The sequence below is a fragment of the Schistocerca americana genome, chromosome 11 (assembly GCF_021461395.2).
Source record: "Schistocerca americana isolate TAMUIC-IGC-003095 chromosome 11, iqSchAmer2.1, whole genome shotgun sequence".
In the NCBI taxonomy this organism is placed as follows: domain Eukaryota; kingdom Metazoa; phylum Arthropoda; class Insecta; order Orthoptera; family Acrididae; genus Schistocerca; species Schistocerca americana.
Genome location: NC_060129.1, coordinates 58,418,448 through 58,435,106, shown reverse-complemented (window position 1 = coordinate 58,435,106; position 16,659 = coordinate 58,418,448). Strand labels below are relative to the sequence as shown.

Below are 16,659 nucleotides of genomic sequence, written 5' to 3'. Positions count from 1 at the left end.
TCGATATGAGGGTTAGGGTCAATGCCTAGGTTTTGCAAAACCAGTTGTTGGAAGTAAGTCATTTAGTCTACTTCACTCTTTAACATTTGGCATTAGTGAACACACCCTCTAACCAGTACCATATGTGTCCACATACACTGACTTTGTCTGCCTACCTCTGTTCAGCACCTATATTGTCCAGTACATCTCTAGTTACCGCCTGCATTTTCTTCACATTTTCTCTTTGTAGGCAGTAAGTGGCTGCTCCAAAATTGCAATTGTAGGAAGTGTATTTACAGGATTATTAGTATTTATCCATATGCAAGTATGATTTGTAGAAATACTCTCTTCTGCATCCAATGTAGTGTTGTGAATGGCTCTCCCTGTATAATTTTATATGCCCAGTCATTGGCCCCAGCTACAGCAATCAGTCAGCAGCAAGTTACTGTCCTGTGTCAATTGTTATTCTGTCTTGACCTGTGGTGATATTTCCAATCTTGTAAATTAATTTTGTGGTTTGTTTGGGCATAGTTTGTACATAGTCTTTAAAAATGAGATCATTATCAAGATAAAGACCGAGTTAGCAATATGAGGGATGTCTATTAATTGAACATTGTTTAGTCTGTAAAACAAATACCATGTTGCAGATGGTTTACCTTTCAGCACTATGTAAGTTGTTTAATTTACTACGACTTGCAGCTTGTTCTGTTTAACACCAGCTCTGCATCAGGGCTAAAGCTTCATTACATTTCGTTCCCATCTGTGCTCTGCAATCACCTCAATCTGTGACCAGCTAGTCATCTGTATCTTTACCACAAATCCAGTAGCCTTGTGACTAGATCCCAGTAGCTCAAGAAGAGGCTTGCACTGTTCTCAAGTTTGGATTTGTTTTTTAAATTCTGCTGCACTTCACTCAGTGCTTTGATTATGGCTTACTTTAATCTTTTTTTAGCTGATCTATCTTTCCAAATTCCAGGCATTATCTTCATAATCCTTACAGGCATGTAATTTCATGCAGGAAGACTTTTGGAGGTCCTTCCATTCCACTGGACTGTCCTGCTGTCAGTGTTTGTGGCTGCTACATCATATTCAACAGATTACATCTTAAAATGTTTACCTAATATTTAAGCTATAAAATCATTATTACGAAATTCCCACAATTCACTGTTTCTCATTTAATGTAACCAAGAAAACCAAGGCACCTACAGTCAATCGAATGACATCATAGCATCAGTTATTGACCCAGACAGAAACACACACACATAAGGCTGTAACATGACAGTTCAGCACCATTGTAAATCAATGAGTAATGACCAAAGAACAATACGACAAGGGTAATCTTGCAACTCGCATGTACTCTATACATGCATTTACTGCCACAGTGTTTTACATGAAGCAACAAATACAGGATGGATAGTGTGCACTCAGTGCAACTAATTACTGCACGACATGCAAACATAACTGAACTATAGAATATATGGAGAAAATTAATGCGAACTTGAATACAAGCTTTACTTTGGTGTCAATTTTTATATATTAACTTTCCTATTTTGAGCCAAAAATGTAACTGCAGTTAGCTTAGAAAATATGCAATATATGAGTGGAAAAAATGAAATTTTCCCATATAATCATCTCTTCTGAAAAACAGGCTCCTCAGGCTGTTTAACTCAGTGTACTGCTGGTGTTATCATAAATGTTTGTTGTAATATTATTACCAATACCACTGTAAACTCAATTTGGAACCACACAAGGTTCAAGCTAGTTCTAGTTTATCTTGCCACTTGTGAAACAGTTTCATCTCATAAGCAGTGAAAGAGCAGGAATGTTCTTATGTGTATACTTGAAACAATTTCTCCATTAGAAATAAGATTTTGTAGACTATTGAAGTAATGTTTATGTGTATCTAGAGAATGAGATATTTACTGCCTTTCTGTTGATGCTTCAGGTTGACTAAAATCGCTAATGAGTCTGGTAGCACTGGATGTGAAGAAACACACCTGCAGGGAGTGACTTGTGAGGAGCTGGACATAGATGCAGAGAAATCGACACATGTTGTTGGTAGTGGATCTCTAAATCAAGTGTGTTTCTCTAAGCAGGATAATGCCCTATGTGCTAGAAATAATAACAGCTTCAAGGAAAATGAATTCACATGTAGTTCATGCAAGCAAACCTTTTTGTCAAAGTACAGTCTAATAATGCATGTGTTTACACATATTGATGGTGTAAAACCACCTGTACATATCTGTACCACATGTGGTGAAGTATTTCATACCCATGATGGCTTGAGTAGACATTTAATGGTGGAAAAAAGGACTAGCCAAGAAGAAGGTGAACAACATAGCACAGTTTCTAATATCAAACCAAACAAATCTGATATTTCTGGGGAATTTTATAGTCAGTCAAGTCCTTCAGTAACAAACAATGATGAGAGCCCTCACGTATGTGAGGTTTGTGGAAAATCGTTTGATGCATTGCGCAGTCTTAAGAAACATTCTTCCATACATACTGACAATACATCACATAAATGCAAAATTTGTGGGGTTGCTTTTACTCGCTATTGTCATCTCAAGCAGCATTCTCTGTCACATATTGGCGAGAGACCGCACAAATGTAACGTTTGTGAGAAATCATTTATTCTGCCTAGTCATCTCAAGGCGCATTCCCTAATACATTTCGGTGGGAGACCATACAACTGTGAGATATGTGGGAAAACCTTTACGGCATGTGGTAACCTGAAGAAGCATATATTAATACATACTGGCGACAGACCCCACAAATGCCATGTTTGCGGGAAATCCTATACTGTAGCCGATACTCTGAAGCATCACTTATTAATACATACTGGGGAGAAACCTTACAAATGTGAGTTTTGTGGAAAATCGTTTACAAGGTTAAATATTCTTAAGGCCCATTTAATACAACATACTGGTGAGGCATCCCACAAATGTAATGTTTGTGGTGATTCGTTCACAAACTCTTGGAATCTAAATGTCCATACATTAATACACAATGGAGAGGAAAAACACAAATGCGATATCTGTGGGAAATTATTTACTAATGGTCGTGGTCTCAAGGCGCACAAATTAAGACATACTGGTGAGAAACCACACGTATGTAATGTATGTGGAAAATCATTTACAGAGTCTGGTGGACTGAGGAAGCATGTTTTGATACATACTGGTGAGAGGCCACACAAATGTGTTGTATGTGGCAAATCATTTACCGAGTCTCGCTGTCTGAAGAAACACAATTTAATACATACTGGCGAGAGACCTTACAAATGTAACATTTGTGGCAAAGCCTTTACTCAGTCTGGTAGTCTGAATGCGCATAGGTTAATACACATTCGCCAGGGTACAAAAATTTTATAACTATAAGATATTTTAAAGAAATTGCGATAAGCTGGGGAGGTATGTTAATATAGACGACAGAACTCACAAAAATATGTCACTGATCAGCTGCAAAAACTGCACTAGATTTTTTAAGTAGTATGTGCTGTAGACAGAAAACAGTAATTGCACAGCGGGAATTGTTATAGATATTATTATGATTTTAGATCAGTGCGTTGTGGAGAGCCAATTTTTGAAGTATCAGAGCTCTGATCATTGTCAGGTGTGCGTAGTCGAAAAATTTTTACAGATTTTTGTGAAAAATCTTACATGTGGAAATGCAGACCAACTTTTTAAAGGTTGTATTTTGAGAGATAATTGTTGCGTGTGTAAACTGGCTAAAAGTAGCCCCTTGTAACCAGCTGTGTGTGTGTGTGTGTGTGTGTGTGTGTGTGTGTGTGTGTGGAGAGTTTGTTCTACTTGTGTTTATTTGTCTCTTGGAACATCTTAATGAAAATTGAGAATTATGTTTAATGTATGTACCCCTTGTATTTAACCAGTGTAGTTTTGCTGATATTGGTAATAGTAATTTATCCTTATTTAAGGTAGTTTTGTAAAATATCAGTAGAACAGTCTAAACAGCGACTTCAGTGTTGTACATATGGTCGTAGTATAATAATTATATATTTTCTCCTGTTGTAATAATCAGTGCACTTTTGGACACATTATTGAATTACATGTTTATGTATATATCAATACATTATTTAAATTTCATATGCCACAGATAGTTTGAAGAAACTTTCTTTTGAGACTTCATTATTGATTTATGTTTGGAACATTTTAAACTTTTATTAGTTAATAGTTATATAATATTGTTCATTGTATCAACATTTGTGTCTGAAGGTTGCTTGTGTAAGTTTCTTTATTTATACATGTATAATAAGGCTTGATTGTTAGTATTATCTGAAGAATCTGATTCCACCTCATATTAATCAATTGTGGTGCTTTTCTATGACACGCCTTTGCAACCAACTAGCTGTGGAATACGTTTCTGTTGAAATAATTGACAGTTCCATCAAAGATCGTTCTTTATTGTTTCTAAAAGAGTGGTATGTTTTGTAAATATAGGATGAAGTACTTAATCTGTCAGTTGCTAGCTGTAAAATGGTATCATCTGCTGCCTACGTATTGCAACCCGTTTTCATTTCTTATGTGGTAAAGGAAACAGAAATGAGTTTGTTCCTGCTTGTCAGCCATTTGTCTTTATTGATTGGTAATACTTCGCCATTTCCCTTCTGGAGACATACATTGTCAACTAATGTGTGTATCTGCATTAAGTAATGTGCATCTGGGCTTCCTCGGCGAACGGATACTGAAGTATCATGGTGCAATGTGCTGATTATTTCTGGAGTGATATATGTGAAGCCTGGTTACTTTATAAAATTTGTTACCACCATGAGTACCATTATAACAGGTAAAAATAAAATAGTTCTAGATTATCAGGATTGCTGGAAATTAAGTCATTACAGAACTAGTGATTTAAAGGTGACTTTTCTGTCAACAGCTTGTTATTTGACTTTAATAAACTATTCTGATAATTACATGTCATATTCAATGCACATAATGAGTTCAGTGTTCCTACATAATTATTAGTTGATAATACCCACTGTACTTCATGTGTCCTTCTTCTATGTAGTCTGTTGCATTCTGTTCATACACCAATTATACTGTCTCATTTTGTGTGAGGCATGAAAGCCATCAATGACAGTTTTTGTTGCCAAAAGAATTGTGCGACTTCATAGGGAAATGGAGTATGCTGATCATTTCTTTCTTGTTCTCATATATTGAAGTTTGTTCTTAACCTCTTTAAAATCATTTCATTTATATTCATATGGTGTCAGAAATGGTGTAGCTTCAGGAATGATTTTCTACTTGAGTGAGAGCTTAATTCCTGGCAGGTGAGAGGTTACCCATGTAATATTCAATTAAGTATATAATATGTAATACATGTCTTGTAAATCTGATATTTAACACATATAATATGTGTAAAAAGTTAAGTAGAATGGCTACAGAACATCTCTCATCCATTATTGAAAATTGGTGATGCATTTTTTAAATTTCCAATAACTTCTGCTGTGTTGAAAATGGACGACCTGCCTTGGTCATATAGTTAATAATACTCTCTGTCTTTACTGTAGCTTTCAAGATCAGACATACGTAATTAGAAACGTTCGTACTGAACTGTTGGTAGAAAGGAGCATTTCATCCATATACACCTACCAAGGGCCTGAATGGTTAATGGGAATGTATAGAAATGTCAATTTTGTGTGTAATTATGACATAAAAAGTTTAAGGGAAATGGAAATTACTTGTATATTTTTTTGGTTATAGATGCATACTTAAATATCATAATTAACTGAACTTTAAATTTTTTGTCAATTTGATACGATTTTTGCCGTATTCGTAAACTACATGTGGAATAAACATCAAGGCACTTCAAAAGCCTTTGTATTTGTCAGCGAAATATCTTGTGTCAAAAATAACATAAATAGTGAGTCCTTTGTTGATATTTATGTCCCAAGAAATATCGTTAACTGTGTGCTAAAGTTGACAAATATTGTTTTTTTTTTTTGCAATCAAATTTTCATTAAATTTGATTTCACTTTATGCTTTTCGCTGTCTCTCTCAGAAATTTCGGATTCAGAGAACCATCTGTTATATAATTTTGTTGAAATATTAGACACTATTCTTACACCTGCTGATGGAGACAACTTCAGATTGTTTCTTTCAGAGTAAGTGGAAGAGTTACTGCATGCAATGACATGTAATAATACACCCTTTGTGTCAGTCTTAGTATCTCAACGATCTGTCCCTTAGAAGAATAGTTGTCAATAAAAAATGCTATGAAGCTAATCCTGATAAGCAGTAAGACATAAAGCAAAGTCGAAATCAGCAAAATGAGATCACAGGAAGACGTATCACTGAAACACAACATAGCAGCCAGATATGGGGTAGAAAATATAAATGACAAGGTGGTCCGAGTTAACTAGTCGGTAGCACTCTAGGTATAAAGGGCGAAAAGTTTGCATTTGCGGGCATTGCTGCTGCATATATGGAACATAGCATGCTCCCAATGTGGGTATATAAACTGTGTGGGTATATAAGTATACTAAGCGCGTGGTTACCTGCTCTGATATAATGGAGATGGACCCCATGGAGTTGTGTGAAGAGTGGAAGAATGTGGGCATCACAGAGGTGCAGAATTATATGAGGAGAGTCAATGGAAAACTGGAAAAATTGGCAACTTATATTCTAACACTTAGTATTCCCTAATTACTGGAACAAATCCTTGTCAGCTATATCTGCCTTAAGGTTCGCCCATTTGTTCCTAACACCATGTGATGCTATAAATGTCAAAGATTAGGCCATACCACTATGGGATGTAATGGGAAGGCTACATGTGGCAATTGTGGAGGCCTCGCTCACGAGTCAGGGACTTCTTGTACACTTCCTCCGAAATGTGTCACCTGATCTGGGGATCACCCAGTGTGGATCATAAAGTGTGGGGTTTACAATGAGGAAAAGAAAATTCAAGAGTTAAAAGTACAGAGACGCATACCCTATGGTGAAGCTAAAAAGGCTTTCAAAGCCATGTAACCACTGGTTTTTGCAGTTTCTTTTGCATCAGCCCTTAAAACACTAATAGCTAAGTGTGATGCCTTCATACAAACCCAGACCACAGATTCAGTACGAGCACATGCACTTGTTACTTTACCTGTTGGGGGAAATGCTCCACTTGCAACTGATGTAGCTCAGAAGCCGTCAGCAGTAGACTTACCATAGAAGCCATATACCACTCCCCAACTTCAGAAGTCACCTAAGCCATCCAAGCAACCCAGGCAGTCTCCTCCCCCTCTCAGTAAAGAAAAACGTCCTTCTAAAAGTAGTTCTAAGTCCAATAAAGCGGTAGGTAAGCCTTTGGATGGATGAGTGCTCTTCCTGTCTGACGGCGACTATGCTCTTGAAGATATTGACCTCCAATCAGAGGAACTAGAGAATGCAGAACTGGCTAACGTTCCCCCTGACCTGCCCGGTAAATCACTGCCTCCAAGGGAGAAAGGAAAGAACCACTATTGCTAACCAATGGCTTCCATAGGGACTTCTGTGTTGCAGTGGAATTTGAATGGATATTGCTCGCATTTGGAAGAATTGCAGCTGCTGGCCCAGGATAAACATTTCTGCATCTGCTTATAAGAAATGCATCTTAAACTCACAGAAACTCACAGACACACCAACGTTATGGGGCTACCACATATGCAGACAGAGCTAAAGGTGGAGTGGCTATTTTTCTTGATGACAGATACCATCCTCTCCTGTTCCTCTCTTACCACGACCATCCAAGCAATTGCTGTGAAAGTTCTCTCACCGTTTACTGTCACAATGTGTTCTTTGTACCAGCCCCCCCCCCCCCCCCCCCCCCACCCCTTTGGTTGCGGACGCACTTACAGAACTCTTGCAGGCACTTCTGCGCCCATTCCTTCTTGTGGGTGACTTCAATGCCCACAACGGGCTGTGGGGCTCGGCTACTACTTGTTCCAGGGGTCGGCTGATCGAGTGACTCGTCCATTCTGAGGATATCTGCCTTTTGAGCGTGGGTCAGATGACTCACTTTTCCACAGCTACAGGGTCTTTTTCAGCTATTGATCTTTGCTTTTGTTCCTCAGCTATTGCAGATTCAGTTCACTGGGAAGAGTCTCCAGATTTACATTCTAGTGACCACTTCCCAGTGTGAATTCGTCTGGCGCCTAGGATAGTCGCCAGCAGGAGACCACGCAGGTGGATGATACAAAGGGCAAATTGGTTACAGTACAGTCGACAGGCTATTTTTGAACGAAAGGTTTGTGCACAAGAGGCGGTGGCCCATATCACTCATGAGATCCAAAGGGCTGCTGCAGAGTCCATTCCCAGGTCTAGTAAACACCTGGGACGAAGGCCTGTACCTTGGTGGAATGTCGACTGTCTGACGGCGACTATGCTCTTGAAGATATTGACCTCCAATCAGAGGAACTAGAGAATGCAGAACTGGCTAACGTTCCCCCTGACCTGCCCGGTAAATCACTGCCTCCAAGGGAGAAAGGAAAGAACCACTATTGCTAACCAATGGCTTCCATAGGGACTTCTGTGTTGCAGTGGAATTTGAATGGATATTGCTCGCATTTGGAAGAATTGCAGCTGCTGGCCCAGGATAAACATTTCTGCATCTGCTTATAAGAAATGCATCTTAAACTCACAGAAACTCACAGACACACCAACGTTATGGGGCTACCACATATGCAGACAGAGCTAAAGGTGGAGTGGCTATTTTTCTTGATGACAGATACCATCCTCTCCTGTTCCTCTCTTACCACGACCATCCAAGCAATTGCTGTGAAAGTTCTCTCACCGTTTACTGTCACAATGTGTTCTTTGTACCAGCCCCCCCCCCCCCTTTGGTTGCGGACGCACTTACAGAACTCTTGCAGGCACTTCTGCGCCCATTCCTTCTTGTGGGTGACTTCAATGCCCACAACGGGCTGTGGGGCTCGGCTACTACTTGTTCCAGGGGTCGGCTGATCGAGTGACTCGTCCATACTGAGGATATCTGCCTTTTGAGCGTGGGTCAGATGACTCACTTTTCCACAGCTACAGGGTCTTTTTCAGCTATTGATCTTTGCTTTTGTTCCTCAGCTATTGCAGATTCAGTTCACTGGGAAGAGTCTCCAGATTTACATTCTAGTGACCACTTCCCAGTGTGAATTCGTCTGGCGCCTAGGATAGTCGCCAGCAGGAGACCACGCAGGTGGATGATACAAAGGGCAAATTGGTTACAGTACAGTCGACAGGCTATTTTTGAACGAAAGGTTTGTGCACAAGAGGCGGTGGCCCATATCACTCATGAGATCCAAAGGGCTGCTGCAGAGTCCATTCCCAGGTCTAGTAAACACCTCGGACGAAGGCCTGTACCTTGGTGGAATGTCGACTGTCGATTGGCAATCAGGGCCAGATGGACAGCTCTTTGGAACTTCAAATGGTGTCCAACTGCAGACAATGTTCATGTCTTCAGGTCTGCAAGAGCACATGCAAGGTGAGTGATCAAAGAATGGAAGAGGGCTTCCTGGAGGGAATTCGCGACTTCCATTAATTGGTCCACTTCTGCTGCACACGTTTGGGAATCAATAAGATGGATTTCATGCAAGGGTAGTCCCCATCCCCTTACAGCCTTGTCAAATAATGCGGTCTTGGTGGACACACCAGAAGAGATGGCTCACGTTTTAGCTGAACACTTCTTTACTGTTACTAAGTCATCCAGACAAGCTCCTGCTGTTCAGGTATTCCATCACACTGCAGAGATGAGGAAGTTCAATTTTTTCTCGCGCAGTGAAGAAGTGTACAACCGTCCATTCTCCATGTGGGAACTGGAATCAGCTTAAGCTGCAACCAGAGACACCGCTCCAGGACCTGATGAGATCCACTATACCATGCTTCGTCATCTGTGCCCTGAAGCGAAAGGTCAGCTCCTCTCTTGTTTCAGTCAGGTTTGGTTTGATGGACAGTACCCCACGAATTGGAAGGATGCAATCTTAATTGGCTTGGCTGTTTCGGGGAAGGAGACCAGACAGCGAGCTCATCGGTCTCATCGGATTAGGGAAGGACGGGAAAGGAAGTCGGCCGTGCCCTTTGAAAGGAACCATCCCGGCATTTGCCCGGAGCGATTTAGGGAAATCACGGAAAACCTAAATCAGGATGGCCGGAGGCGGGATTGAACCGTCGTCCTCCCGAATGCGAGTCCAGTGTCTAACCACTGCGCCACCTCGCTTGGTTGCAATCTTAATTCCATTCTGTAAAACAGGTAAGTACTGTAGCGCCCCTAACTGTTATCGGAGTGTCGCCCTTACTAGTTGTATGGGTAAGGCTCCTGAACGATGGTCAACCGCTGACTCATCTGGCTGCCCGAGTCTCGAGGCTACCTGAGCCACTCCCAGTGTGGTTTCAGGCGCTACCGTTCCATTCTTGACAACTTAATTCTACTGGAGACGGCGGTACAGGAGTCCTCCTTGCGCTGAAACCATTTAGTTTGTGTGTTTTTTGACGTTGAAAAAGCATATGACACTACTTGGAGGTACAACATCCTTCGCCAACTTCATGAATGGGAACCACGTGGACGCCTGCCACTTCTGATCCAATCCTCCCTCGAGGACAGGCGTTTTCGTTATCGTGTTGGCAATGCCATGTCAGATTGCTATGTTCAGGAGAATGGTGTGCCCCAGGGCAGTGTCACATTGTTTGCCATTGCTATCAATGGCATTTCCTCTGCAGTCAGTTCTTTGTTTGTGGATGACTTTCCAATCTTCTACTCTTCCTCTGATCTTTCAACAATGACGAGGCAGCTACAACTGACCATTAGGAGGCTGGAAACCTGGGCCCAGACAACTGGTTTCCAGTTGTCGCCTGAGAAGACTCTGTATGTCAATTTTAATTGTGCTCGTCAGAGTTTTATCCAACCAGAGCTTACTATAGGGGACCGTATTTACTTTTTCAAGACACAGTGTGCTTTTTGGGTTTATTATTTGACTCGAAATTAACATGGCTCCCACACCTGAAAGACCTAAGAACAAAGGACTTCCGGTTAAACATTTTGAAATGCCTTGGCGGAAAAACATGGGGAGCTGTCACGTCCCGCCTCCTACAGTTTTATAGGGCATTTGTTCGATCACGCTTAGACTATGGCAGCGTGGTCTATGGATCAGCCCATCCTTCCTACCTCCGGATGTTAGATGCTGTCCACCATGTGGGCATTTGGATATCGACCAGAGCCTTTAAGACTAGCCCAGTTCAGAGTCTGTGTGCAGACGCTGGTGAACCACCACTCTGGATTTGGCGACATATCCTTTTGGCTCGACAGGCACTGGAAATCTCGGCGTCACCTCAGTCATTGGCATTTAGTTCAGTGGTACAACCCACTTTCGAATGACTGTTCAGGAATCGGGCCCAAGCGACCCAGCCTGATATATATGCTACAGACTGCCTCAAGGATCTGGATCTCTCGGGCATGAAAATACACACTCAGGGATGGGACACACTGCCGCCTTGGTGTCTTCGGAGGCCCAAAGTGATTTTAAGCTAGACGCAGTACCCGAAAAATTGTACTCCAGATATGGTTTTTACAACTATGTTTTCATCTGTTTTAAATATGTACCCTTTGTTTATTTATACAGATGGATCCCAGCAGGGAAATGCTCTTGGTTGTTCTGGGGTTTTCCCTGATAGGGGCTTTAAAGTACATCTTCCAGAACAATTTACAAATTATGATGTAGAGTTATATGGCAATGTAATGGCACTGGAGAGGGTTCACAGACATCACTGTACGAGATTTCTTGTCTGTTCAGACTCTCTTAGTGCACTGCAAACGCTTCACCAAATGTATCCAGCAGACCCACTCATTCAGCTGACCCATGACTGCTTACAGTGGCTCCAATGCCATGGCAAGGAGGTGATCTCTTGCTGCGAACCTGGCCACATTGGGATGGCTGATAAAGCTGCCAAGGAAGCATGTTGGGATGGTGTTGTCTATCGATGTCCCATCCCATTGCACGCCATTATCTCATTTTCTTACAGATGCATCATGCGTTGCAGGTGTCGAACAACTAACTGTGGTCGCTCAAACTGACCACAAAAGCTTGGCGGATTTCTTGTCAGCCTCGCTGCTGGAAGGAGGTTTTGCTTACCAGACTGCGCATCGGGTGTAGCCATTTCACACATGGCTTCCTCCTCCAGGGGGAGGATCCACCTTTCTGTGAAATTTGTGGTGTGCCACTTTCAGTTCAGCATATTGTGGCTACGTGTGTCTTGGATACTGATATTAGGGCAGCCCTTGGTCTCGCTGGAGATCTGCCCACTGTCCTCACAGATACCAATACCAGTGTTAACAGAGTGGTGAAATTTTGTGAACTAATGGGCCTCATTCCTAAAGTGGTGGTAAAGAATGGCAGACTTTAGTACATTATAAACTGCTCTGCATGTGAGGACAGCCGTCGTTACCACCCATGAGGTTTCATGTACACTTTTCGTCAGGGCACTGATGACCAAGATGTCGAGCCCCCCCTCAACCTGACTCATCATCATCATCATCATCATCATCATCTGTTTCCCCATTACTAAATCCACTTCTGCCTCCTCCCAACCCCTGATCACCTTCCCTCCTCCATTGCCGCACACTTTTGCTCCTCCTCCCACCATTTTCCCCAGCCCTTCCTCCACCACTATTCTGTTCAGCTCTTCCTCCTCCCACTATTCTGCTCAGATCTTCCTCCCCCCACTATTCTGCTCAGATCTTCCTCCCCCACTATTCTGCTCAGATCTTCCTCCCCCCACTATACTGCTCACCTACCTCCCTGTCATTCTACCCAGGTCTTCCTCCCACCATTGTTATGACCAGGTATTCCTCCCTCCATCATACTGCCCAGCTCTTCTTTCCCCCATCGTTCCCCTCCTTCATTCTAGCCAGCTCTTCCTCTGTCATAGTGCTGCACAACTTTTCCTCCGCCATTCCTCTGTCCAGATCTTTCTGTTCTGGTTTAACCACAAGTGCTGACATGATGATCAAGAATGAAAGATGAGAGAGGGCTGTGAGGCGACGTCAGCCAGTAGTATGCTGATGAACCCCTCTCTAGAGCGACACCAAGACAGGAGTAGCCTCTATACGAGGAGAATATACGCGCTGGGCCACCTAGTCCCAGCCGGAGTGGAAGATGAGCTGTCATACAAACACTATAGGGGTGAATTATGAACTGTATTGTTTTGGTTGCGTTGGAATTGTATATACCGAAGGACATTGAGTATTTGCATGCCGCCATTTGCTTGCGACACACCTTTGTGAATATGCAAAGTTATGTATTGCCAATTGAACTTACTGTAGAAACTCCATTAATACGATTTGCTTAAATTGTTGTCTGGCGATCTGAGAAAACAGCTACAGCTTCCTAAGCACCCTATATTAGATGAGTGGGCAGACACAAAAATTGACAATGAGTAATAAAAAAAGAAAACCATGCCTCGTGGCCATGGAAATTTCTTTTATTTTGCTGATGCCATAATTCTCTCTTGTCCTTCCTTTGCAGGGGTATTTACTTGCTTTAACAGTCGTGTTTTTGCTAAGCAGTGTTTTCAGGTGGCCATTGCAGAAATTTTCTTTGCTTTTGTATTTGCTTTTCTTGTTTGTGTTGTCTTTTTTTTTTTAATTTGTCCCTTCCAACATGCCCAGCCCACCTATCCCACCTTCTGCTCAGACGCAACAGCTGCCAGCATTAGATGCAATGCAGCTAATGCAGATGTTTCAGTTTCAGAGCCAGCAAATATTTTCTCTGCTAAACATGATACAGCAGATCATGGTGAGCCAAACTACTAATGCAGCACAAGCAACACCTACAGCAGTTCCAAGTGCTACACCTCATTTTCGCTAGTTTCATGAACAAGAAGAGGAATGGCTAGAGTGGTTGCAATAATTTGAAGACCACGTAACTGGTCACAACGTATAAAGCTCTGTTAAACTTTCCTATCTATTGTCCACAGAAGGCAGTGCAGCGTTTAGACTCATCCAAAAACTGTTCCCTAACGTCACTCAGAGTGAATTTTCGTATGATCAGGTTGTAGATTCGCTAACTAACTATTATGTCCAATAAGTGAATATGGTAGCACTAGGTATCAATTCTTTAATTGTAAAAACAGATTTGTAGGTTATGCCAATAAAATGCAAATTCAAATGTGTTTGTTGTGCTTTATATTGTGTGATGCAGTCGTGTACAGTGTAACTGACGTGAAACTCAGAGAACAGGTTTTGAAAGGGTCTGATCCAACATTTCAGCAAGTAGTGCAAATACTCGATCAGTGCGATTCAGGTGTCCTGTCGGGTGAACAATTTGAGCAGCCAGCAATTTGTCAGGTTGAGTCCCTAGTAGGGTGACCAGCTTTTCTAAACGAAAATAAGGGAGATTCTTATATCCTTGACAAAAAAATAATGGAGATTAATAGCACGGCAAAATTTCGCAAAAAATCAAAGCAGTATTTGTAAAAGTAGACTATTTATTTACACATAACAATTACTTACACATATTTTGCAACAGATTTTGCCTCAGTCACTAGTTTTGCATCATTTTTAGCAAATTCAAAGAATTCACTACACAAATAAGGAAAATTCATGGCAACTTGTAGTTCAGATTTGATTAAGTTTGTGCTACTTCTGTTCTTTACATCAGTCCACTTATTATTCATAAGATAAAATACTCCCTCAGTGTAAGCATTACTTCCTGGTATACTCATAACAAAACAAACCAACTTACACAAGTTTTCAAAAATTTACATTATTTGATTTCAAAGTTGTAAAAACCTGTATCCATTTCTGGCTAACATTACCGTCTAAAGAGACAGCACATTTAATTGCATCACTAGAACTACAAAACTCTCCATGCTCTGTAAGCAGCTCACAACACGGGCACTTACACAGACGAACAGAATCAAGCCATGCCCTCAGTGACATTCACAGCACAAACACCAAGACTGCGCTCTTGACAGGCACAGTGTTACGCTTATGGCAAGAAAGGACATGTTCAATCCATATGTTTGCAACGGAACAAACATAAGAATTCGGCCCACACTAAAAAATCTAGTCATAAGGCGCATGTCATTAATGCGGTATATTCAAAATCTGCAACAAGCATTAGCAAAAGTAGCAAGCGAGCATCTTCTTCAGTGTGATACCAGTCCAACAAACTTTCTGTTCATATCCTTCTTTATGGGAAATTTCAATTGGATATAGGTACCTCTATTACATTGTGGAATCGTCACACATATGAAATGTTAGGTTACCCAACTTGTCTAAAACGGGCACGCACCTGACGCCTTCCAATTGTTGGAAAATGTACTTTGCCTGCCATGTATCGCTCGCATACACGAATAGTGACATTTATGGTGCTACAATCCCGCAATTGTGAGAACATATTTGATCCCGATTCGTTTGATTTGCTTGGCTTTAACATTCAGGGCAATGTATTATCTGTTTCTGCATTCCACGCGAAAGACAGTGTAACTAGCTTGCTGAGAGAATTCTCGGAACTCTCAATACCGCTCAATGAAGAATGTCAAAAAGTGTATGTAGTGAATACTCATTTGGGCTTACTTAAATATTTGCGTTTACCTTTTGGCAGTGCTTCTGCATCTGCCATTTACTAATGGTATTTGGAACAGCTGACTGCTCAAGCACCAAACTGTTCAAACTATTTGGACGATATTGTTGTAGCAGGTCATACACAAGAAGTCATATTGCAAATTTGCGTGCTTCTTTTTGTGTGTTATGCAGGATTAAAGTGTAGACTGTACAAGTGTGACTTGTTCAAACCTGAGTTGCAGTATGTTGATCATGTCATAAACAGTCAAGGTGGACATCCTCTTCAATCGAATTTGTTAGCCATACAAGATTTGCCAGTTCCTCGCAACGTCACGGAACTGTAGTCAGTCTTAGGGAAAATGAACTACTATATTCAGTTCATACCAAATGCTGCACAGATCGCAGCTCCATTGCATCGCTTGCGTCGTAAGAATGTCGCCTTTGTTAGGACAGAAGAGTGACAAGTGGCTTTTCAAAAACTTAAAGATGCATTGCTCAGTGATCGATGCTTAGTTCACTTTGATCCTGACAAATCAACTGTATTGCAAGCTGACGCTTTCTCTTACGGAACCGGTGCAGTGCTTTAGCACAGAATTGGTGATAAAGACAGGCCTGTCGCTTTCATATGAAAAGTATTGTCCTAAGCTCAGTGTCACTATTCACAAATTGAGAAAGGGGCTTTAGCTAAAGCGTATGGTGGCACCAAATTCCACCACTATTTTTATTGCAGTAAATTCTACTTAGTAACGAATCACAAGCCATTGCAGCCCTTGTTTCATCCGACGAAACCGGTTTCTGTGCGGACTGCCCAAAAATTGCAAAGATGGGCTTTCTTGTTTTCTCAATACCAGTACGAGATTGTGTATCGTCCGACAGCTAAACATGGTAATGTGGACGCACTTTCGCCTCTTCTGATTGGCCCTCATAGAGATTTTGACGCTTCTGCTGTATCTGTCACATCGATGCTCAGGATTCTGAATTACTTAAATCTTTACAGCCGAACTATAGGAAAATTGCACAGGCCACGGCAGCTGATTCAGATTTGAACATTTTCCTTACATACATTCGCACATCTTGGCCTCATTCCTTGCATAGCATAAAGAAATCTGTAGTGCACAGACACTTTGTAAATCGACATAGCCTCGACTCGCT

At 41.4% G+C, this 16,659-nt stretch overlaps 1 protein-coding gene across 5 annotated transcripts in view; it reads left to right on the top strand.

Annotated features, from left to right (window-relative positions):
• LOC124553918 (zinc finger protein 708-like) overlaps nucleotides 1–13,814 on the top strand; it is a 192,589-nt gene extending 178,775 nt beyond the window's left edge. For 4 of the 5 annotated variants that reach the window (XM_047127939.1, XM_047127940.1, XM_047127938.1 and 1 more), the window contains exon 8: nucleotides 1,925–4,909. In XM_047127939.1, coding sequence (XP_046983895.1) covers nucleotides 1,925–3,350 — 1,426 coding nt within the window. In that variant the 3' untranslated portion in view covers nucleotides 3,351–4,909. Of the gene's footprint in view, nucleotides 1–1,924; nucleotides 4,910–13,684 lie in introns of those variants that run through there. The other variant, XM_047127942.1, reaches the window with a different exon arrangement.
• Nucleotides 13,815–16,659: the final 2,845 nt, after the last annotated feature.